This window comes from Rhagoletis pomonella, unplaced genomic scaffold, assembly GCF_013731165.1.
Source record: "Rhagoletis pomonella isolate Grant_MI unplaced genomic scaffold, Rhpom_1.0 Rhpom_scaffold_00001, whole genome shotgun sequence".
Taxonomy (NCBI): domain Eukaryota; kingdom Metazoa; phylum Arthropoda; class Insecta; order Diptera; family Tephritidae; genus Rhagoletis; species Rhagoletis pomonella.
This window is the reverse complement of record NW_023458555.1, coordinates 49,148,603-49,173,411: the sequence shown is the minus strand read 5'-3', so window position 1 is coordinate 49,173,411 and position 24,809 is coordinate 49,148,603. Positions and strand designations below refer to the sequence as shown.

The 24,809-nt window shown below is 34.3% G+C and overlaps 1 protein-coding gene and 1 non-coding gene across 13 annotated transcripts in view; one reads left to right on the top strand and one right to left on the bottom strand.

Annotated features, from left to right (window-relative positions):
- LOC118745751 (TLD domain-containing protein 2) overlaps window positions 1-24,809 on the top strand; it is a 321,509-nt gene that overhangs the window by 173,288 nt on the left and 123,412 nt on the right. For 10 of the 12 annotated variants that reach the window (XM_036479438.1, XM_036479428.1, XM_036479422.1 and 7 more), the window contains 7 exons: window positions 6,761-7,246; window positions 7,387-7,433; window positions 7,518-7,732; window positions 11,403-11,952; window positions 12,021-12,184; window positions 16,907-17,058; window positions 18,478-18,640. In XM_036479438.1, the coding sequence (XP_036335331.1) occupies window positions 6,761-7,246; window positions 7,387-7,433; window positions 7,518-7,732; window positions 11,403-11,952; window positions 12,021-12,184; window positions 16,907-17,058; window positions 18,478-18,640 (1,777 nt within the window). The remainder of the gene's footprint in view (window positions 1-6,760; window positions 7,247-7,386; window positions 7,434-7,517; window positions 7,733-11,402; window positions 11,953-12,020; window positions 12,185-16,906; window positions 17,059-18,477; window positions 18,641-24,809) is intronic. The other 2 variants (XM_036479482.1, XM_036479444.1) reach the window with 1 other exon arrangement.
- Trnae-uuc lies at window positions 180-251 on the bottom strand. The gene has a single exon. It is a non-coding gene; the product is annotated as a tRNA-Glu (tRNA).

Below are 24,809 nucleotides of genomic sequence, written 5' to 3'. Positions count from 1 at the left end.
GACCGAAGCAGTGTTGCTACTGCATAAATATTGCCCGCTAGTCTGTACGCGAGTGTGGTGTGAAAAATATTTTAAATGAAATAGTTTTTTTTTGTTACAAGGACTACAAAAATATCAGTGAAGTGTAGTTACGGAAATTGATTTATAAATTAAAAGAAAACAATGTTTTATAAAAAATATTCCCATACCGGGAATCGAACCCGGGCCTTCTGGGTGAAAGCCAGATATCCTAGCCACTAGACCATATGGGACCTTGGTAACACGGCGCCTGTGTGTACCTTTCGATTTATTGTTTTAGGAAAAAGGCCTATTTGCTTTTAAATCAAGTAAATCAGATAACAAACCAGTATTCAACAATATTGGCTAGAGTATTCTATTCATACTACTTAGGTATCTACTGATTTTATTTGGACAATTATCTATTGAAAATGCTGATATGCATAAATTACTCATGCAATGCTGACGTTGTTCAAATGAAAAGAGGTTCGACTGCAGTAGTTTGTTAAATACTTTAGTGTCAAGACGTATTATTAACAAATAAATAAAGTCAATAAAAGTTAAACCCCAGGGCGCTGCTTGGTGATTTATGTGTTTTATTGATACGCTGACACAACTAAAGATATACGTACATACGTAGTTAGGTGCCTTTGTCAAAAGAGTGAAAATGAGGTTCCTCGAACCTTTTATAGGTGATAATATAGGGTACATGAATACTCAGGCATTTATGCAGTATTCGCAATTCAGATTTACTTATACCTTTAAAAATGTATGAAGTCTAGTATTTAACCCTACAATCTTCGTCGAAATGACGAGCAGACAACGTTAGTTTTTTCCGTATACAAAAATAAGAATGTGCTTCCAGGGTTAATAGTAGTGCATTTTTCTTTATTAATTTTCAGTGCTACATAACCTTTTGTTTAATAAAATACAAATACATGCAAAAATATATAACAGCTGTGTAAATTGTGACAAAACTAGGCCATCTTAATAATGTAAAAAACTCCAGTTAATATCTTTATACTTTTTAACTACAAAAAAAAATATTTTAACTTAAAGCGCTACTTAGTAGAAAATTACAATTTTAAGAAAATTACAATTATAAGGCTAGATTTATTAAAATTGCAACGTTTGATAAATGGTTAAGATACATAGGTATATACATATGTACATACATTCCCTTGCCATTAGGCATATTTGGCACACTTATGAAACAACATATTCTCATTTTCTATATTTAGAATATACCACCTTTAATTTTATGACTTCCTACCGTTACCAATTTTAGTAGACTAGCTTGGCTACTTATCACTTTGTTTAATCGTCTTTATAGCGCTATCATAAAATTGATTAAAGTAGGCAATTAAGAATTTCCTTATTTGATCATTAGTATCGTTAAATAGTGTAGGGAACTCGTAAAATGAACTCGCTCGAACTGTTCTCTCGCATCCCAAAAATAAATTGTTTGGCTCTTTAGACGAAGTGGTAACTTTTCTTTCTACTTTTCTTGTACTGAGACAAACCGTATGCTGTTTTTGTAGAATCACTTCACCCAAATTGCTTGTTTATTTAATTTACTTCGTCATTTGCTATTCAGAAAGTGTCAGAATGCGTTTTAACTGTCAAAATTGTGTACACTTCTCTTCCGAATAACTTACAGCATTTTATTCGGCGAGTTTTGGGTTTTGATTTTTGCACTCGGTGTACACTGCATTTTCTCACAGCTACAGAGTCCAACCCCAGCTGAGTATATTTACGTGAAGTCACAGAAGTTCAAGCTCTCTCATGTCTAGGGGTAGCGGGTGTTGATGAAAGCCTTCCAATGCAGATCGTTGAACATTTTTGAATATTTCAATTCAAATTATTCAATAAGTGAAATTAACAATTAAGAGATATTGTTAATAGAACTGAGATTAAAACGGATTAATTTCTGAACCATATGGGGAGAGTTGCCACTTGTTTAAAAAATCTAAGACAACTTAATGTATCAATTAATTGTAATTTGTGTTCCAATTTCAAGCGAAAGAGATTTCAAAAAACTTAGTTTGAAATTTTAAAGAGGGTTGCCACCTATTTCAAAGTCAAATTTGTTTAACTTATACACGAGTTAAATGACATATTAAAACATGAGTGTCCAGCCGTCTTTAGTTCGAAAATGTTACTGATTAGTTTTGTCACTCATTCGAAGAGTATAACTATGTATGCACATTAGGATGGTCCAAAAATGCTTGTGAAAAAGTAAAGTGGGAATTTGTATGCTCTCACCCCCTAGTATTGTTCTATACCGAAAAAATATACCCTTATTTTTTATTTTGAAACCAAAAAATATTTAGAGGTCGCTCAAACCGCCCAAAGTGTTCCATGTATTTTATATGGGGAGAAATCAACTTTTCGTAGAAATGGTATAGAATAGTTAACAAGTAATTTTTAGCAAAAAAAAAAACCGACTTCAACTCTCATATAAAAAAAAATATATATATATATATCTCATGATCCACTGATCGGATCTTAACCAGATTAGTATGGGACTACCTCTGAGACACTACCTTTCCGATGCAAAAAGAATTATCGAAATCATGTGGTCCAAAGTTATGCGGTAACATAACAACAACCCCGAAAAATTCAATGGGCAACCAATAAAAAATCGTTAGTATTAAAAGTCGTTAAATAAACAATTGGGTATTATTATAGAAAGTATCCTGAAGAGAACCATAGTTTTCCGAAAAATATTGAATTTCAAGAATTCTATACCATTTCTGTGAAAAATTTCATTTTCATATCGTCGTTTAAGGTACAAAACCGCTTGTCGTGGTTCTACAAAACCTCATAAATCAACCCTATTCTGCATTTCGACTCGAATCGGAATTTTCTCCGTTTGGCAACTTTGGTATTCTGCGTTCCGTTTCCTTTCGATCAATCTTCGAAATTTACGATTATTCGTATTCTACATTTCGATCGTAGTTCCGTTTTTCTAAGTTGCAAATTTGTTGACGGAGAACGTTCCAATTGTTATTTTCGTGGGTTTAAATAATAAAATTGCATGATTGTAAGTCATAATAAATGAATTTTCTCGATTTCTGTCTTTTTGCGAGCGGTAATACGGGCAATACGAAAAATTGGCTCAAATAATGGCAACCAAAAGGGATGTCGACGTTTTCAAAGTGGAAGTCCAGGCGCTTTGTTTACATTATCTATAAATAAGACTGTGAAATGCACTGAATGCAATTTATTCTTTTTATATAAAATTAATAGATGTATGCACATAGATACATACATACATAAAATATGAAGTTACATAAAAACGATGCTTTTATTATTGCACTCGTTTTTACTAAAAGAGGTGCGTATGTTGCCTCGAATTCGATTGCTATGGAAAGATAAGCTTTGTTCTTCCCCTCCTCCTGACGGCTTACAAAATGGGATTCATTTGCGTTCAAATCTTCCACTGTAGTAAATGCAAATTTTGTGGAGTGCTCAAACAACGTTTATAATTTCACTGACTTTAAGCGATGAGTAACACAGTTCAAGATGAATTCCTTATGACTCTTCACTCATCTGAAAAAGATCAAACATGTCCCTAAATCTCCGCCTTTCAACTTCCGCATCACCAATCTGGGACTCGTTCTTCTCTTCAAGCGATAACGCAGCGGCTATGGATTTCATTCTTATAATTATGTATCCACTTAAATTTTATTTTTAAATTACAGTGATGCTAGGTGTATTTAGTTATTTTAAAATATTTACAAACTTTAACTTCATATGCTGCTATAGTTTGGTGGCAAATATTTCTTTGTTTTGTTTCGATTTCACACATTCCCAGGCAAACAGCTGATTTCGAAAGATGTTTTCTCTCTTCCTCTTCTTCTTCCATTTCGATTGTAATGCAGAATACCTAAGTTCGATTCCAGCGGAGCGGAATGCGGGAACGTAATCGAAATGCAGAATAGGGCTGAATAACTTTTGTGCCAAAAAAGATATTTGCTCGCCGGAAGCTCCTGGCATCAAACTATAATCCATTCATACTAAAATATCGATATTCAGATATAGGAAGAAGATATAGTTAGGGATAGCTATAAAGTTAAGGCAGCCTCATACCACGTTTTGCATTTTCTTGACACGTGGTGTTATACTATAAATTACGATATAGAGATATATAGTACGAGAAGGCATTTTTTAAGGCAAAATATGGATATTGGTTTGATCAGTTTGAAACAGTTGATAGCGATGATGCAGATTATACTACTTAATATGACGAAGAAGCCAATACATCAGACGGAATTGGTATTTGGCCATGATCTTCTGTAATACTCTCCACTTGCCAAACCACAGTTCATATTAATGGTATGGAAAATGATCTAAAACCCGATATTATAAAATTCTGTAATAAATCTAAGAGAGGCGTGGATGCATTGTCGTTTGTTTTGATCGAAGTTGGTCAAAAGCTTTGATTTGCGTACATTCACCAACCAAAACGAAGTCCACGAGAAATACACGCTCTTGCCTTTTTCAGGTCTGTTCGATCTAAGAGCAACCTCCAACATCAAGATGTACTCAATCATTGTGTTACCAAAAGATAGTTCGTTGCTACGAGTGTCCGTATGCGATGAATGCAAATGATCATATGTATATTCTCATTATCGTTGTTGGTGTTTTCGACAGGGTAGTGATGTAATGTGGAATGATTTTCCGTCATCCCTTGTCAAATTTGGTTTGTAGACAAAACGGTTTCGGCGTTGTGCCATCTTCAGTGTCATTTTTCGTTCTGAATAGTTTCTGTTTGTCCGTCACTATTTATAGCCAAGCTAAATCATCGTTGGTTTTTAGATAGGTACGTCTCAGTGGATCATAATATTTTGGTGGTTTTTGTTCTGTGCATACATCCGCAGGTAGAAATCAGCTGCTCACTTCTTGATTAATTGTTGCATGGATTCTCAGGTAGGTAAAAATCTGTTATTTTCTTTCTCTTTGTTTCTGTAGTTTGGGCTTGCGTTTGATTATTTATGGGCGTCGCAGGGTTTCTGTCCTGTTTTTCGTATAGTAGCTTGAGTGGTTCGAATAATGGCTGAATTTCTTTATTCATTCTGAACGTTTGGAATAAACTTTTTTGTTTACTTATTCTTTAGAACGTTCCTGATGATATGTTAACGTATATTTCAAACACATTCTGTTTATTCCGGCTGTGAAATGAGATTATCCGGAATGTATAAAGAAATGCAGTCAATATATCAGATGCTTGTTCATTTATTATTTTTCCGACGAACATCTTTTGTTTGTATCCATATTCTCTAATATGTTTAGGCGTTATCCTTTGTGCCGTACATGGAGAACTTTGGCTGTCTTTCCTATTTTCGTTGGTGTACAATGGTTTTCTGCCATAAGGTTTGCAAAGCTCGGTTCCGGTGTTGTAGATGGTTTTAGCATTTTTTTGTTTTAGTCCCTTATATGTTCACGATATCTAGTTTTTATCTTGCGCCCGGTTTGTCCTATGTAACTATGTTGACATTCGTTCGCAAGTCAACTTATATACACCTTGTTTGTCTAGTGGGTCTTCCTCGTTTGTGCTATCCTCCCCACGTTGTCCTTCGTTCTAAATTCTGTATTGATGTTATACTTTTGGAATACTTTAGCCAATTTATATGATGTTTTGCCCGTATAAGTTAAGTCTGCCCAAGCGTTTTCATTATTTTCCTTCTTATTTGATTTATTCGTTCTTGTTTCTCTTCTTATCTTATTTACTACACTTTCTGTATCCGTTATTTTTATATATTGCGTATATCGTATTTAGTTCTTTGCTCGTTCGTTGAAGCCTGGTTGCTAGTTGTCTAAAGGCTGCATTTTTGTTTGGTTTTGTTGGTAACCTTATTGATTTTGATTGTTATGTCCAAATAGTCTATTTTTCCTTCGTTTTCCTTATCCATAGTGAAATTTATATTCGTATTTTGGTCGTTGAGATAGCCTAAAATTTGTTCTTCCTTGTCTCCCATTACAAGACATATGATGTCATCGACGTATCTTGCGTAGAACTTTACTTCCAGGTTTGTTGTCAGCGCCGTCATATACTTTTCCTCTAAATGTTGCATGAACACTTCCATTAAAATTGCGGATGTGGGATTACCCATTCCTAGCCCGTTAGTTTGTCTTTATATTTTGTTATTAAACTTGGTATATTCATATATTTGTCGTTATATATCTTTCGTATCTTCCTAATTATCTAAGTTTTTCTCAATAAATATTTTTCCTTTACTTTTCATCAAAAATGCGACTGGCTTTACCTTAGGCATCACGAACGCTCCGTCTGCAAAGGAGTGCTTTAAAAATTAGTCCGGCGGCATAAGTGTAGCCATTTTAAAAGTAACCGAGTCTATTGCAACTTAATCGACGCAATGCAAGTCGAAGACGACCGATGGACTAATAATTTGCAATCAGAGACGGTGTCGTCTCAGACGAATCGTTCGTGCGGCCTATCGTTCAAGATACATACATAATAAGGTAGTAAATATGAAATAAATGAAAATAGTTTTTTCCTAAAAAAACCCAAGGTTTATTCATATTCCAACACATTTTTACCGAAACAAATATTGTTTAATTAATTTCACGTTAAAACAATGCATTTGGTATGCAGGGTCATTTGACACTTTAACACCGAATTCGTTTGGAAAAATTATATACGGATGAAGGTTAATTACCTTAGCCATCTAATATTTGCCTTAACTATTTTTCAAACATTTTACTGATCGCTCCTTCTATTTTTCTCTTTTTTCAGACATACTTGAAGGTCTCCGCCCGGGCTCACCAAAGCCGGGACACATTGAACGCGTCGACTCTGAGAAGAGCGCCGACAACGCACCGACCGAAGCCAATAAGAGTGATGATCCCGTTATCACACAACGTTTCCTCAAAATCAATGTACGCCATATCACCGATGGACAGGGTGTTGTGGGTGGTGTCCTCTTGGTCACACCCAATGCCGTTATGTTCGACCCAAATGTGTCTGATCCATTAGTGATCGAACATGGACCCGAAAGTTATGGAGTAATTGCACCAATGGAGTTGGTCGTCAATGCGGCCATTTTTCATGATATAGCGCACATGCGTGTATCGGGCGGTGTGAATACCGAACAAAATGAAAATGCCGAAATCTACTATCCAAAAGCAGTATTAGAAGCGCAACAGGCTAAGGAGGCCAAAGAAGAAGGGGCGGCGGACGAAGCAGACGGTGGCGTAGCCAAACAGCGAGGCGAAGGTGAAGGTAAGCGTACGTCGCTTGCATAAGACGTTGATAAATCTGTACAAATGTACCTATACTTGAATGTGTTTGCAGTGTCAAATTATTCACGCCAATTATTCATGTCATATACGTATTAATATATTCACTTTGAAAACAAACAGGTGGTTCGTCGGAGGCATGTGACGATCAGGAGTCGTTGTGTTCGCAGGTAAGTGATTATTGTGCATGCATATATTTTTTATGCTGATTATAGTTTAAAGTTATATTTACATATGTGTACTTTATATTTTAGCATAAAGATGACGAGAAGGGTGTGGAAGCCAAAGAAAGTGCTAAGACTGATGATGAGGGTGATTCGGCCAGTGCGAAAGCCAATAACAAAACAGCTGACAATGCTGATGCTAATGATTTGAAGAAGAACCTTAATATCACCGATACACGCACCACTCTGGAGGAAAGACGCAAAAGTCTGCTGGATCACCATTGGGCCATACCAAGCAAGGATCGGTAAGCAATCAGCATTCGATCCGTATTCGCGTGAAATTCTCCAGACTGCATGCATTCTTGTCGATGTTTTTTGTTTTCGTCCTCGTCTCTCTTCCCGCCGCTCTCTCACTCTCTTTCCTTTCTTTCTCACTCGTTACTGTTTCGATGAAATGTTTTTTAAGAGGATTACAAATTATGTACTCCTTCAGAAATTTCTAGAATAGATCTGTGTATCTGTATATCAAAGAGTGTGCTGATAAATACTGGAACTTTTTTTACGCTCGGCATCAATCGATCTATGAGAGCCTTCAGAGCAACATTAACCTAACCTAAATGGTTTCAGGTCCAGTTTGTTCTTCACATAGCCTAGATGGTATTCGTGTTCCGAATAAGCCTACAGACTTTTTCTAAAGTTCTGGAATTTTAACACAATTCACGATTTTAGATAAAATGTCGTCGAAATTTCTGCGTCTTACGAAATATATTTCTAAAAATTGAAATTAGTTGGTTAACTTTTACAAATGGTTTTTAATATAACAAAATTACGGAAAACAGTTTTCATTAAAGCCGAATATTTTCAGCGCGATTTCAATGCAGTATTTGGTCGCAGGGATGTTTTAAAATAAGCCGAAAGCGATGTGAAAATTTTCGAACTGTAAATGTAATTGTATATTCACCAGTAAGTTCGAAAATTGTAGTATTCGTTATACATAAACGTTCTCATCCAAACTCTAGATGACGATGCCCGTAGGTCTGGTAGTCCATAATGATAGCGTTATGGCTCTTAGTTTATGCCGGCCGTATACCTAGAAACAAGACCAAATGGATACATTAATATGAGGCTTGGTAAATTCCTGACCTTCAACAAAATTAATTCTAACAGATCGTAGAGAAACTACTGATTTAAGCACCGTCGTTTCAGTTTTATCTAAGCCTTTTTATATTTGCTAGCGGAATGTATGTAGTAAGCAATAAGCCAGCGCGGTACCCGATTCTTAGTGGCCATTTATGGCTGAAAAAAATCTGTCTATCCTGTATGTCTATGGCCCTGTACCCAATTACCACGCATCTCACTGCATACTTTATGATTTGTAAGTAGGCATCTAAGTTTATTCCTTCTTGCCTTTTGTTTCACAAGTTAAACTGATTATTGAATACCAGAAGAGAAACGAAGTAGTCTAGATACTTAAGAAATTGCGGAGAGAAGGTTAAACTTTCATAGGAATAGAGAGAAAAGACACCGTACTAGTGCGTTCGAGCCCTAGCTGCCAAAAAACGAAGCGTAATTTTTTAAACATTTTCCTTTTGATGCTGAAATGCATGAATATGCTCTAGGGGCATTACTTCATCAAAAATAATATTTTCCAAATTTATCGCTTACGTTTTTCTGGTTAGGTCTCGGTACACGTAACTATTTAGTGTTTGTTCCTATAGGATAAGCGGATATATCTCACCTATAGCGAGAAGCAAATAAATCTCACCACATGTGTAAAAAGTTCTACTTGCATTGGTGTCTGGCCCAATTATGGTCTGGATATTGTAGTCAACTGTTACCTGTCCAGACTCGACCCCAGTCAGCATGTGGAGACTTCCCACACGAAACCAACCACCTCTTCACATGCCAGCACAATCTCACTCAACTAAGACCAGTCTCTCTTTGGTCCGACCCCGTTGAAACAGCCCATTTCTTGAGCCCACCGTTAGTTAAACTTGACGACTACGATTGATGGACTAACCGAACTAGGCGGGGCTTAGTAAAGCCCTTACAACAACAACAACAAAGTTCTATTTGAAATAGGCATTTAACCAATTCGTTGAGTATTCATACATTTTTTCGTGTTTAGTAATTTTTCTTTAAAAATGTGCTTTAAATAAAACAAAAAATAAGTAATTTCATTTTTTTTTAAGAAATTCTTTTTAACCAAAGAGAGAGCATACTTTTTGTTAAAACTACTTTAAAAACTAATAATATATATATATACAATATTAATTTACAAAAAATAAAAAATATGGAAAAAATTTGTAGTTATCAATTAATGATAATCGGTAACAAATATTACCTAAAATTATAAAAAAAAACAATTTTTTCCAATCAGTTTTGTTTTTTTTTTGCCTGCTAAATTATGGGAGCGATTTATTCACATGAAGTTGGCGATAAGGCTGAACATGTTTTTTTTGAGACGTCGTCAAAATATTTTCCAAATATATGCACACAAAAATTTATGAAAAACGAAAACTATTTATATAAACTAAAAAAAAAATCTAGACACTAAAATTTTGTTCTGAATTAAAAAATTCAAATTCTGTGATTTCATTTGCCAAAGTTTCTTATTAAAAATAGGATTTCCTATTAATGTTTTTTTAGTTTTCGGAACAATTTTTTACCAAAAACGGCCTTAAGCTCAATAAAATTGTTTAATATAAATTATTATTTGGGTAAAAAATTAGCAAAAACTAAAAAATGTACATATATGAAACAAATTTGTTATTACTTATCTTTTTAGTAAAACACTTAAGTAGAATAAATATTTGTAAGATTTAAAGATTTGGTTTTTTTAGATATTTAGACCTTGTTAAACAAATAATTAAAAAAATTTGTATCTGCTTCGTATTTTTCTTCTGAATAATTTTTGGAACTGAAATACATTTTTTAGCTAAAAAGAAAACAAACGATTCTAAGGCTTTTTTTCAGAGATTTCACTAAAAAGTCCTTTGCTAAAATGCGAGTACTTTTTTAATTAGAAAATAATAATGAAACAAAAAAATATATTTTTGAAAAATTATGAAAATAAAAATTTTCCACAATTTAGAACATATGCTTCTACAAATGATTCCAAACAGAGGAAAAAAATTACTGCTGAAAGAGAATTCCCAAAAAACATTTCTTAGTTTTTAAATAAATCTGTCCTTTTTTTCTCAATTCAACTTCTTTACAACCAACTTCTAGGTATTTTCAAAGTCTCTGAAATAGTTTGTGTAAATCTTCTGGCTTTCTTACTAACTTACAGCTTCTGTGAGCCACTTGCGCCCACCTAGTAAATTTACTTTATGTCATGCTTCCTAATATTTAAGAAAAAATTTGTTTGGCAATTAATACCCATCAGAAATAAATCGCCCTTAATGTGTGTATGTAGATCGGTCTTATGTCATTGGCGACAATTCAACATTTTTCCTACTTTACTCGCGGTCTCGTGTTTCTCTATTACCACGCTGACTAATCACGCATGCCGTAACAGCGTGTGTGCGTGGGTCTGTGTACTATAGCATAAATAATAATTGGTAGTATAGAATATTAACTATAAAATGTCGGTTTTAATTTTGTAATTCTTTTATTTTCTATATTTTCATATTTGAATTGTGAAACTGCCACACAAACGCACACCCATTATGTGTATTTTCTAAAACTTCTCAAATTAAAAAACTAAAAAAAAACTCAACGGTACCTACTCCACTATAAATATGGTAAAACATAATTGTCAACAACTTTCAACTACGCAAAAATAATACAACCCATTTACATCTGCTCTGGTTTTACCCCTCCAACTGCTGCTTTCCATTATTTGTTTGCAAATATCAACCAAATTGTCCACTAAACGAAACCAAACTCAAATCATCAACAACGCGTGTCCATTCACAAATTCATATTTAAAATTTTGCAATTCCAACTTCCGAAAACTTTCAAAAAATTCAGCCTCTATTATCTTAATTCCCGAAGATCATCGGAAGACGAAGGCGACAACGAATCGCAAACGACCATCGATAGTGGCGCACGTGGGCAGGATCCACACTCGGCCACCTCTTCGATCAGCGGCGTTGGTGCGGTGAGTGGCATGGGAGTGCACGTGATTGGCGGTCTAGCACCCGCCGATCTCGAACACCTGGAAGAACTATCAAAGCAGTCGTGCTACGATTCTGGCATCGATATACGCGATCCGATACCAAATTTGCAGCCTATACCAAAGAAGACCGTATACAGTGATGCCGATATTGTGCTTAGCTCCGATTGGGTGCCGCCGAAGACCATCTCGCCGACATTGATGAGCGAATCACCGCCGCGCAGCTCGGTGTTGGGTGCACAAAGTCTCGACGCGGGCACCACAAGCGGTGGACGCAAGAAGACCTCCAGCGTTAGCTTTAGCGTCGACGACAATAACGGCGAGCAACAAGCTGCTGCGGCGGTGGCAGCATCGGCGGCAGCGACCGCCGCTCAGGGTGATAAGAATGCTGAGAAGAAGAATAAAGTATAAAGAAATTGTATTTAAAAAGAAAAGGGAAAACATATTTTTAATCTACTCTCCTTTGCTTGCAGATGTTGAAACGTTTATCGTATCCGTTGACTTGGGTTGAAGGCCTCACTGGCGAAGCAGCTGGCCCTCCGGGTACTGGTGGCAGCCTGGGCAAGTCGGCGGACTCTGATTCGGCGCCCAATACGGGCGATTCGAATCAGAGCGTATTTTCAAAAGTATTCTCAAGGTGAGTAGCCAAGCACAGGGTGGCTTTCGATTGTGAATGCGCTTTTAAGTTTATTATTAATTACGTAATTAGTTTTAATTTTATTATGAAAATGCAAATTTAATTGGTATTCCACTTTTCCTTTGATTTTCTTCTTTTCCCAAAAAATTAAAACCAACAAACATTCTTTGTAAATAATGAAAAAAATGCTCACTAAACTTGCGGCGATTGGAATATTTTACTTCTTTCTTTTGTATACCAAAAACAAACTCTCCATACAATTTATGTACCTTTTTTGATTTACTTATTTTCGAACACTTTTTGCACATACAAACCGGCACCCAAAAAAACGCTCGATCCAACACACGCGCTTTATACCATCTACTCAAAAATACCAACCTTTTTTATTGCTTTTACTACATTTTTTTTGTTTTGTTTTGTACATATAATCCACCTCCCCACTCCACTTAACTCACCTCACTGCAAACAAAAAACATCGTTTTCTTTTTGTTTTGCTCGCAAACTCTCAGTTCACCAATCACTTTGGTCTCAGAGTTGGGTGGTAACTTATTTTCGAAAACACCGTCCGAAGACTCTGGTGGCTCACCAGTGCCACCATTGACTCCGCATTCAACTCATTCCGAGGGTCATATTTCCACTGGGTAAGAATTGTTGTAGTTGCTTAAGATTTATTTGTAATTTGGCTAACTAATAGCATTGAAAGTGAGAAATGCAAAGTTTTTAAATCGGAAAAAGAAAACAAAATTTTAAATGCAGTTACTTATGGATTTGTTTAAGTGCTTGAGTGTGGTTTCATTGTCTTTTGAAAAATTGCAGGGCATATCTGCGTTTGAATTTTTAATAAGTTTTGTTCTTAACTCACTAACTTGTTTCCATTAGTTCTCAGTTTTTAATTCAAGCACTTGAATATGAAATTCTTAAATCTATTCTAGTTATACTTATGTACTATCGAGCCTTATTTTAAATTCCCTCCTAGTCTTCGATTCATCTGTTCTGTGTAAATTTCTTTTGCTATCCTTTAGAACTTACTTATGTATGTATGTGTGCGTTACATATTTGTTTCCATGTAAATAAGTAAATCTTCGTTTTATAAAAGTTTATTACTTACTCACATAATTTCTTTTCTTGCACCTCTTCATTTAATCATAAATCTCGAAGTTGAGTTACATATTGCGAAAAGAAGGTTTACTGAAATTACTTGTTGCATAGTTTTAGGCGTAGAATACAACGTGACACGGAATGACCCACATTTGTTTTTGGTCCAGGCCTTTCACATCACTTTTCTGGAACCCAAAGATACACATATGTACATATGTATTTTATCCTGTTACAACAAAGTATATACTTCCATTTTGTCTGCTCTTAGCCAGATGATCACAGAAAATGAAGCTAAATTGGCTTAAAAAAAGTTGGAAGAAGTTAGAGACAATGACAAATACATAAAAAATGTCAAAAATTGTATGCCGAAAAATTTTAGAGCACCTCTGCAAATTTAAATGAACGTTACGCATTAAATTAATTTTAAAATTGTTTCGGTCAATACCTCCCAGTCGGGTGTAAGAGGAATTTTTTCTGATATTTTATAGCGATAGGCCATCCGTGCTCGACTCTTTCCTCCTTTTTGTATGGTTTGTCTCCAAATCAAATTTGACAAGGGATGACGAATAACGATGAAAATGAGAAAATAAATTTAATCAGTTTTAAAGCACAAATTGCGGCACTCGACATCGCATGTAACTTGTAAAGAAATTTTAAATTGAGATCACGGCATACGATAGCGAGTGTGCTTTGTTAATTTAAATTGTATTGGGGGAAAAAAGTTGCCATTTTATTTTAATCGATTCGAAACGACTAATCATTCAATAACGAATGCCGTGATTCGGTCCCAGGCCTTCTAATTGGGGGAATGTTTTCACGAAATATTAAACGATGACGCAGTACCGATTTAACTTTACTCCATACACACTGCGAGACATACGCTCCAATTGTTTCTTTATTTGACATACATTTATTTGAAAAAACAAAAAACACCTTTTCATCTGCTTTCCAATAGCAGAGCTTTTGGAAGGTCTTCTAATAAAGCCTAAAAGTGCAGCTCCTGAAACGAATTTGTCACTACCACTATGCAATTAGTGGTAGTGCATTTCAGATTACACTACCATGGTTAGTGATGGTAGCGGTATTCCCTTAAACTCGTAAACGCCTCGTAGACCTTGTAAAGCTCGTACAATTACGAGCCGCTCATAATTTTACGAGGCAAATTTGATGCGCAAACGACCTCATGAACTTCAGTATTTCCTAAGATTTTATACTAAAATATATGATAAAATACTGAAAACAAATGAAAAAAATAATAGGTGAATAAAATTAATAAATTTCATCCACTAACTGTATAAACATGGATTTTCTGCTAATTCTCGCATTTTAAATTATATTTTAGCTTTCATTCGAGCTGACGGGCTGTTATGAAAAATCCTAGGAAACAGAAATGAATTCATAAAACCCTTTTCAACCTGTCAAACAGTCACTTTACGAGTTTTTCACAGTTTAAGGGAAACCCCTAAGTGACAAATCGTGCCCTTAGTGGTAATGCATTTAAAATTGCACTATCACTACTCGAATAGTGGTAGTGAAATGCTCAGTGTATTAAAATAACAGTGCAGCGTGTCCAACCCTGGTTGTAAACGACTTTATAGAAAATAGGGGCTGGCGGTTGATTGCCTGGATGATTACCGTTGCAGATGATGAGGCACTTATGGTTGGTGTAGATTTATGAACATATTTTATGATTGAAATTTTAATTTAGTTGATTGATTAATCCTTATTAATACATACATATGTGTAAACTAAATGGTAAATAGGGGAAATTTCCCCTCCCAATTCCGAGTCGGTCGAGAAATCCCAGTTTGGTTAAGAATTCCAATTACTCTATTGGTATTGTTATTCTACTTCCGGAACAATTTCATGCTAATTACACATATCGACATGAAATTTTTTCTGAGATAAAGCTGGTCATCTTGGTAATAGATTTTGTCGCTGAACTCATCTATGAAAACTATGCATAGCATTTTAAAATATATCTCTTGTCCTTTCACATTCCGCACAGTGTGCTTTTCGAAGACTTCATTCGAATTAATTGTAGCGCTTTCGATAGAAGCAGCATATTGATATGAAACAAAATGGTTTTGAAAGCTAATGTAATTGCCATTCACGGGAAAATATTGCAATTAAGCCACATTTACTCCTTGACCTTAAAAAATTAGTCAAAAAGTGTCCTTCGAAAAAAACATGCAAAATCCAACGGATTTATTCCACAAAAAGTGTTATTTATTTATTATTTTCGTCGATTGCTGTCGCTTTTTAATTCGAAATTTTCGTTTTACACGCAGTTCCGAAAACTTCAGCTTTGAGGTTATCTTTCGAATTTAGAGTATTATTCAGATAAAAGCTTTCAAAATAAGCAAAGTTTGAGGTTGTATTTTAAAAATAAAAATAAAATGTATATGACAAAAATATGTCCTGCCCTTAAGTTTTACACTGGGTTTTTAAATGACCAAAAATTGATGTCCAGTTTTTAGATTACCAAAAATATACATATGTATGTCCGCTCTTACTTTTAACACCGCTTTTTAAATGATGAAAAATGTATGTCCAGTTTTTAGTTGGTCCAAAAAATATATCCTGCCCTTAAATTTTACATCGGGTTTTTGAATGAACAAAAATTTATGGCCAGTTTTTAAATCATCAGAAAAAATATATCCTGCCCTTAATTTTTATATCGATTTTTTAAATGGCCAAATATTTATGTCCAGTTTTTTGATGTCCAAAAAAATATGTCGTGACCTTAAATTTAACATCGGTTTTTTTAAGTGATAAAAAATGTACATATATCCAGTTTTTTATATGACCAATATATTTATATGAAAATATGTCCGCCTTTCATTTTAACACCGCTTTTTAAATGATGAAATACTTATGTCCAGTTTTTAGTTTGCCCTTGAATTTTACACCGGTTTTTTGAATTATCAAAAGTTAAGTCCAGTTTTTAGATAACCGACAAAATATATCCTGCCCTTAAATTTTACACCGGTTTTTTAAATTATCAAAAATTTATGTCCAGTTTTTAGATGGGAAAAAATATGTCCTTCCCTTACACTTAACACCGTTTGTTTTTTTTAAATTGCCAATAATGTTTGTCAAGTTTTTAAATACAAAATTATGTCCAGTTTTGAAATCATCTGAAAATTATATCTAGCATTTGCTTCCAAGCGTTTATTTCAAACAAAATAAATTTCGTACAGATCCTTGTGTGTCATGCAATAAAAAATTTAATATTAGTTGTGCTTGCAAAAATACAAACCAATTTGAATAGCAAGTTTAGAAAAATTCACGCGCAGCTTTTTGTTTTTTTTTGAATCAGTAATCAGCACAATTTCTGCTTCAATTTGTATTAGAATATTATTCTTTCATTTACTATGTGTGACAAAATTTCCGAAAATTTTTTCATGTTAAAAAAAAATTTCATGTTTCGAGCATTTTCCTTCGTTTGAATGTGTTTGAAAATAGTTTCGAAGTCGTTCATCGCATTTTCAATTTCGGCATCCTCATTACAGAGTATTGCAGTGAAAACGAAGAGAGTAAAAAATATTGTGCTGCTCTTTTAACTTTTGCCATTATTTTATTTTTCTATTAATCCACTCATTTTCTTCTTCACGCACGCAGACGCTCCTCCATTGGCACATTTATGCGTCCACAATCATCGGAGGGCACTGCTTCCACAACGAAATTGAAGGAGGTAAAACCGCAACCCAAATTGGACTACCGTTCGATGGTATCAGTTGATGACAAACCGGAATTGTTTATTAGTGTTGATAGTAAGTATTTTGTTTTTATGTGAAAAATATGTGATTTCTTTTTCGTTTACATAGTTTAATATTTTTTAAATAACTCAGGGTTGCAAAGTAGTTATGTAGAAATTTTGCAACTTATCTAAAGTGTCAAGTAAATTTTTTAGAGGAAAATTATAAAATGACTTTGAAATGTTTGTGTTTTTTCGCTTGTTGCAAAACTTTTTAGCAATTAGGTGAGTCGCTTAAACTCAAAAAAAGTGATAAGCTAATAGGCGGCATACACGGTGCATCTCACTCGCAGGTCGGTTGGAATGGGATAGTGAAAATAAATATGTATTCTTTACACCGACATGACTCTGGTATGACTCTGAGTGACTCAATTGTGTGTGGTCGGAAGACGTGTCAACACGTACATAGATGACTCGCGAGTCAGACGCACCGTCTGTGGAGCCTATAAGAACTCGAAAATATTTTTCATGGAATTTATGACAAGTTCAGTCAAAGTTTCGAGCTCTTTGAGAGTTTTCCGAAGGTTTTCAAGTTTAAGAGAATACTTTTGATATATTTTTTTGCCGTGTGTCACTTTTTTATGATGAAAACTAACGAAAAAAAATAAAATAAAAAAAACTTCCACATTAACTAACACAATCATATTGTCATCCATTCCATATGTATTTACCAAATTTTGCACGCGTAGTACGGGCGCCATATTTTCCGCACTTGAATATTGTTGGTATGTCGCAACAGTTTGTATGACAATTTTATTGAAACAGTTTTTCAAAAACAAAATAAATAAAAGTATAACATAACCTCAAGCATATTTTGTGTGTGTTTTAACCGCTTAAACAAGTGCATAACTCTGTACGTCACAAGCTGCCTTGTACATATATAAAAGTCACATAAATACATATGTACATATCCACATACACGCATAATCACTTTGCCTTAGGTGTACAAAATTTAAAATAAACGCAATAAATTTAAAATGAAAGTTTCAGCAACAAAATTGATGAAAAATAATTAAATATAGTCAATGTCCAAATATTATCTCCATTTTTGTTTAATACCCTATTCTCCTTTGTATATACATACATAATAGATAAATAAATCAGTTATCAGTCAAGAATTTAAATGCAGCTTAAGTGAGATACTACGTAAATTTATTTATGAGCCCACTTATTTTAGCCTTGATGTGTGTTAATGTAAATCACACCGAGATTTTTGGTCAACAAATTTTGTTTCTTATCTATTTTGGTTTCCTAGAATGTCTGTCTATATTTATCAGCATATTTGTGTTTAAAAATGTGTGTACCTATAAATGTAGCACTCGAAGTATTGCGTAATTAATTTGCTAAAGACATTATTACTAATGCGCTTAATTTTTTCTTGCTCCTTCCCTCTTTCTCTTTCTCTCTATATTTCTCTTTCTTTCACCACTATTAGAATTGATACCACGACCGGCTCGCGCTTGCCCGGACCCACCATTGTACTTACGCCTGCGCATGGGCAAGCCCATTGGCAAGGCAATACCGTTACCGACCTCTGTTATGTCGTATGGCAAAAATAAACTGAGACCTGAATACTGGTTTAGTGTACCTAAAAATCGGTAAGTAAAAAATCCTTTAAAATCCTTCTTTACATTAATGAAATAAAATCCTTTAGAAAAAAATAAAAGAAAATGCAAAAAATCAAATGACGATTTTTTTCAGTCTCACCCCCTCAATCGGTAATACCACGGTCCCGATTGCCGTCGTTTAAGGCGGGTCGCACAGAGGGCAAAGTGCAGATTCCTCTATAGAGACTCAAAAATGTTAAATTAATTTAATGCCCAAAATCGATACCACTAAAATCGAGGATATCACATATAAATTTTGGTCCCGATTGGAATCGGTTAAGTCGTCTTCATTGGGTAATCTGAACTTTGACCCCTTCTTACTCCACTTCATTCGGCACCAAAATTTATGTGTGATATCTTCGACTATAGTAGGTAGCATCCACGTAGGGGTTGAGGAAATCTGATGCAAAAATTTGCTTCCAATAGTTGCGTTCCAGATGCTCACGATATTCACGATTTGCAGGTTTTTTTGCAGGAAAGCGTTCCAGGTCAAACCATTTTTGTGAGAGTAACTTGCTCTCTCTCTCAGTCAGAAGTTGCAGGTTTTAGTCCGAAGTTTTTCTTCCTGCGAGTTCATGAAAAGTGTCAAACGATAGGCAGGATTGCGTTTGTAAACAAAAACAAATAGCAAAGAACATTAAGAGCCACGGAGACAATCAAATAAATACGTCAAGCATTGCATTTGTGTGAGATTGGCTTGTGTCTTGCCCGCAAACGTTCAAATAAACGCGTTAATTCAACAAACAATTTCTTTTTCTTGTCCGCGCACTTGGTCACCACGACGATCAGAAGGCAAGTGCGCTTGTTTTTTGTCAAGCAAAACGCGAGACGGTTGATAAAGATATGTGATCGTCTCCATGGCGCTTAACATTAAAATAAAAAATATGGAAGTAGTTACAGGAAAAGTGATTTTTCGCGTTCCAGGTGAACTTTTTTTCTCTTTCAAGAGAGTAATTTTGTTATTTGACAGTTTTACAGGTTTTTACACGAAGTTATCTGGAACGCAACTAATATTTAAGAACATAAGTACTTTGGGGTTCATCTTTAATTCCACGAAAATTTCAAAATCTCAAACAAATTTTTAGGGGTGCGGTAAAATTTTTAATTTTTTTTAATCACAAAAATTCTACAAAATTTTGACGTGAAATCTGATAAATTTGACATATTATGATTTATAGCTGCTCAAAGTCAAACTTTTGTCGAACTTTCGTGATTTAAAATTTACTTTTCTTTCTCTAAGCACAAGTGGATTTATTCGTCAACTGTCACCATGACTTTTTCCCACCTGCCTCCATATAGTCGAATCAAACATTTTTTATAGTCTTCTAAAAAATTAACAACGCATTTCAAAACAAGCTAATTTTTCTACGCCTTAAAATGCCATGAAAATAATGGAAAATTCAGTGACTTTTTGCATAGAAAATCTTTTTATTTCTCAACAAAGTTTTCTTTTAGCTCAATACATTACAATTTTTTTTACTCCTTCCACGTATACATACGTATTGACTTGAGGTAACAACTTTTTTCTTGGCCAATGTGGCCAAATCAATACGGAATCTGCCCAAAATCTCTGAACAATATTCACTGGTGATCGGTTGGTCCTTTGCAAGATAATCGATGTAATGGCACAGTGCATCTCAAAAAACTGTAACCATGACTTTGTTGGTCGACTGAAACCATTTGGCCTTCTTTGGTGCACTAGGTCTCTAGTATGTTGTGGTAGATCCATGCTTCGTTAGCGGCAAAAATTAGTTCGGATTGGGGAACATCGCCAAACACCCCTTTGATGTGGTCACACGGTCGCGTTTATGTGTGAGCGTTAAAAGTATGCTTGCTACAATAGGTGCATTCTTTTGCAACCGAGCTACAAAAGAACACTCGCTTAAATGACGAAATACACGCAAAGCAACAACACAAACTTGGCTATTTATTCGAGTTCAGCCAGGTCGGTTAAATATACGCGACCTGAAGGGTAGTGTTGTTAAGTGAAAAAAACTGCTCTATTGTGAATTATTAATGGGAAAGTGGAGAGGCAGTGTTACCGCTGAAAATTTTTCGAAAGTCGCAAACAAAGTGTCTTTAAGTCATTCAAATCGTTTATACCATGTATGTAAAGACTTTCATTATTTTATCTTTCGAAACCCAGTAGGGCATATTCATAGTAGAAATAAAATCGACTCTAACGTTATCTCTCTAATTTTTATTTTTTGCTCAACGGAAATGATTATTATTCGATTTTTATTTTCTCGATCAAAAATAATGATAATTTTATGATTATTATTTTTTCGCTCAGAGATAATAATTATTACTGGGTTTTATTTTTCCACTTAAAAATAATGTTTATTTATAAATTCTGTGTTCGTATGGAAAAGTAGCTTATGTCGAAAGGCTGACTTTAGTATAATGCGGCATTCCCTTTATTCTTTAAACGACAGGGACTTTTTTGAAGAGACTTAATGAGAATATTGACTTGCTAGTATCGGAATTATTTCTTGCACGTTTATTTGCCAAAAGTTGTTCAACGGCTCAGCACCAGTGAGAAATTCGCAATCGTATGCTGCGAATGCCGATTTATACTAAAGCCAGCCTTTCGACATAAGCTACTTTTCCATACGAACACAGAATTGAAAAGGCTATACAGACGCGACTTACTGAAATTTTCAACCGAAAATATTTGGACTTGTTCCTTTAATTAGGGTGTCGCTACCTCTGAAAAGGATACGGCGGAGAGTATAACATCTTTGCATAAAGTATTTTTCATATTTGTGAAACCCGCGGGTAAAAGCGAAAAAATAAAAATCATAAGATAATCATTATTTTTGATCAAAAATTATTACCTTTGAGCGAAAAATTAAAACTCAAATATTAATTATTATTTTTATTAAGCTTTATTGGTCAAACTGGAAAATAAAAATCATTGTAAATTACAGTGGGACATACACGTGGGACAAATACGTGGGTATAAATAAAATTGTTTTACGGCGATTACAACTCGTTAATTTTTTGGTTAAAATTTAAAAAATACTGATTATTTTCCGTCCCTGGTTTTTTCTCTTAAAATAATAACCTATTGATGAGGGATATATTAAAAAGACGCAATATGCATATTTTGCATTTAGTATGAAAACAAAATGTGGTAAGCCACAAAAACGGTGCATTAATTCATGCTACATCTGGACATTTATTCGGAAAATATTTGACATAATAAAGAGTTTGAAATCAGTCAAAATCTGGCCAGAGGTGTAATTTTTAAGTACCTACTAAAAACACTTTTAAACACGTAAGAAAAATAGAATTTGCGAAGGAATTGTCAAAATGTGTATATTAGGGCTGTGCAATTATTCGATAACTCGAGCAAGTTGGTTAATCAATTATTCGGTTAATCAATTACTCGAGTAATCAAGATTTTGATTACTCAAAACGATGATTAATCGAGTTACTTGAAATATGATTACTCAAAAAAAATAATTTTGCTCGTTAAGAGAGTTTGCTTTGGAAAATGCTTATTTTCTTTTTTACATTCTGTATATGAAAAAAAAATTGTTTGCTTTAATTTTTGAAAACAGAAACGTTGTTTTCAAAGTATCAAAGAACTTTAACTACTTTATACATATGTAAAGAGTTGAAATATTAATTACTCATTTTACTCGAAATGTTGATTAATCATAAAGCAAATTACTCAAATATTTCTGTTTTTGGTTAATCAAAAATCTTGATTACTCGAGTAACTGAACTTTTGAGTAATCATAATTTCCAATTAATCGAATAATTGAGTTATTTACTTTATGATTAATTAAAATTTTGAGTAATCAATTAATCGCACAGCCCTAGTGTATATAGAATTTTGAATCAAAGAAAAGGGCAAAAATCGCATGATTTTTTGGAAAAGTGTCAAAATAAGCCTATTTTTAAAAAGTCGGTGTCAAGGGGCATCGATCTCCAAAAAGTGTCAATTTGACACTTTAGTCGCACAACGGTAACACTCCAAGAGGGAAATTTTCGGTTACTTATATACGCAATTTATTTTATACACAAACACCTCGTTTAATTACTCATTTAAATTGGTTTTTGTATCTAAATCCCGTTAAACTAATCACATGTTTTTTTTTCAACTACCAACAGGGTTGCTTCAGTAGCTGAAAGGAAATTTGACCCGAGTTGAGCGTTTTTTGTCGCTCGCTTAAAAAAATGCAGCTAATGAACACTTGGCAGCGAATGCTTTAGCCACTAAATTTACATACTAACGACAGATAAATAAATACTTAATTTCAATAATTACATGAAAAACCATATTTCTTGCCCGCATTTGATTAAAAGGAAAATATTTTTGATATTGTTATTGAGCTTTGTACCACGATTATGTTTATTAGGAAAAATGGAAAAAGCAAGCGACAGCGTTACAAATTTTGGCTATGAGGACGTTTGCATTGGAATTCAGGTATTCGTAATCAGCTGTTGACGCCAATGCCAACGCAACGCCAAATTTGTATGTAAATGGGCCTTTAAATTTACTGTGCGTCAAATTCAAAATTTGTTTTGTTCAGAATAATTTGGTGCCGCAAATGTTAAAGCTATTTTTGATAGACTTTTTATGCTGATTACGAATCGCGAAAACGCGATTTTTTTTACACTTTGACCTCGTTTATCTCAAAACCTCGTGCTGATGGAAACTTTATACTTACGGATTCATAATCAGCACAAACAAGTCTATCAACAACAGTTTCAATATTTGCCGCACCAAAATCACTGTGCAATGCACCAGTGGAATATCTAAGGCAAAATACATAAGTAAAAAATGGCCAGTCATAATGTACATATGTACATATATATTAAAATTATATAGATTTTTCAACTTACTGGGAATATAAGCCTCAGTAGCCAAGACTAGTAAGCTAAATATATTGGCCCCTATTATGAGTTGCATTCGATTTTCGACTGTGGTCGAAAGTGCTGAGCGAACGAATTTTCATTTGGTATTATGGCGCTTATTCGATGAAGAATAGCGCTATTGTGAATTTCGCCCGTTTAGGTTGTTCACAATAGTATATTTTTCACCGCTGAGAAGCTTTGTTTACAAATCGAGCAAACTAAATAGTGTGCTTATACATATTTATGTAAATTTGTTCTAATTAAAATGAAGTGAAAAAGAAAGCAAGTTTATAAAAACGTACTAAATTAAGTAAGTACAACGAGTTCTGGTTTAACGATTCGTCGGAGGATGAGAGCTAAGTAAACTGGCCAGGAGTAGCAAATGTTTAAGAGAGTTTAAGTTTATTAGTCTTTCGAATATATTTTGATATAAAATATATTTAAGAAATTTGTCTACAGATTCATTAAAAAGTTCCGGCCATCTAAAGAAGCGTTTGTGAGCCAAATCTATTTAAAATATTTTAAAACTATCAACAGCGCTACGATTTTGTTCTCAGAGATCGCGCCAACAGAGTATTGGGATTTTCTTTCACAAGTAAAACCAGCTTTTCGAGCTTGTGTTTAGTATTCACGATGTTAGAACTGCATGAAATTAATAAAAAATTGTTTAAAATTAGTGTCTAGCCGCCAAAATGTAAGAAAACATATACAAAATCATACATTTTTCACAATTTTCTAACACTTCGCTACACCATCGAAAGCAAAATTCTGTTCGACAGAAAATTCGATGCTCAACGAAAATTTCGACACGCTTGCATAGCTCATAATACGAATTTCACTTTCGATCTTCGATCTTCGATAGCCAGCGAATGCAGCTCATAATAAGGGCCATTGATAGTTAAGGTAAAGAGAGTTAAAGGAGCTAGATCCAAATAACGCCTCGATTTGATTTAACTTCTCTTAGAGAGTTTAGTAACCTGGTGGGGGAGAACTAATATACATATATTTAGCATATGCTGTAGCTAGGGATTCGTATTGGCAATGAAAACTCAGTATATCGATACCGCGATATTCTAAACTCACAATATTCGATACCTACATATATATCTACTAAAATAATATCGATATACAGTATATTTTGCTTTGCTGCCTCTATGCTTAAGTGCACATTTAAGATACCTACCCCAAAATGCGCATCAAAAGCATTATTTTTAACATTTAGAAGGAAACTGCTCCGATAGATGCATTCAACATACCTGCACATTGGCGATACCTGCCTTAAAAATTGTGC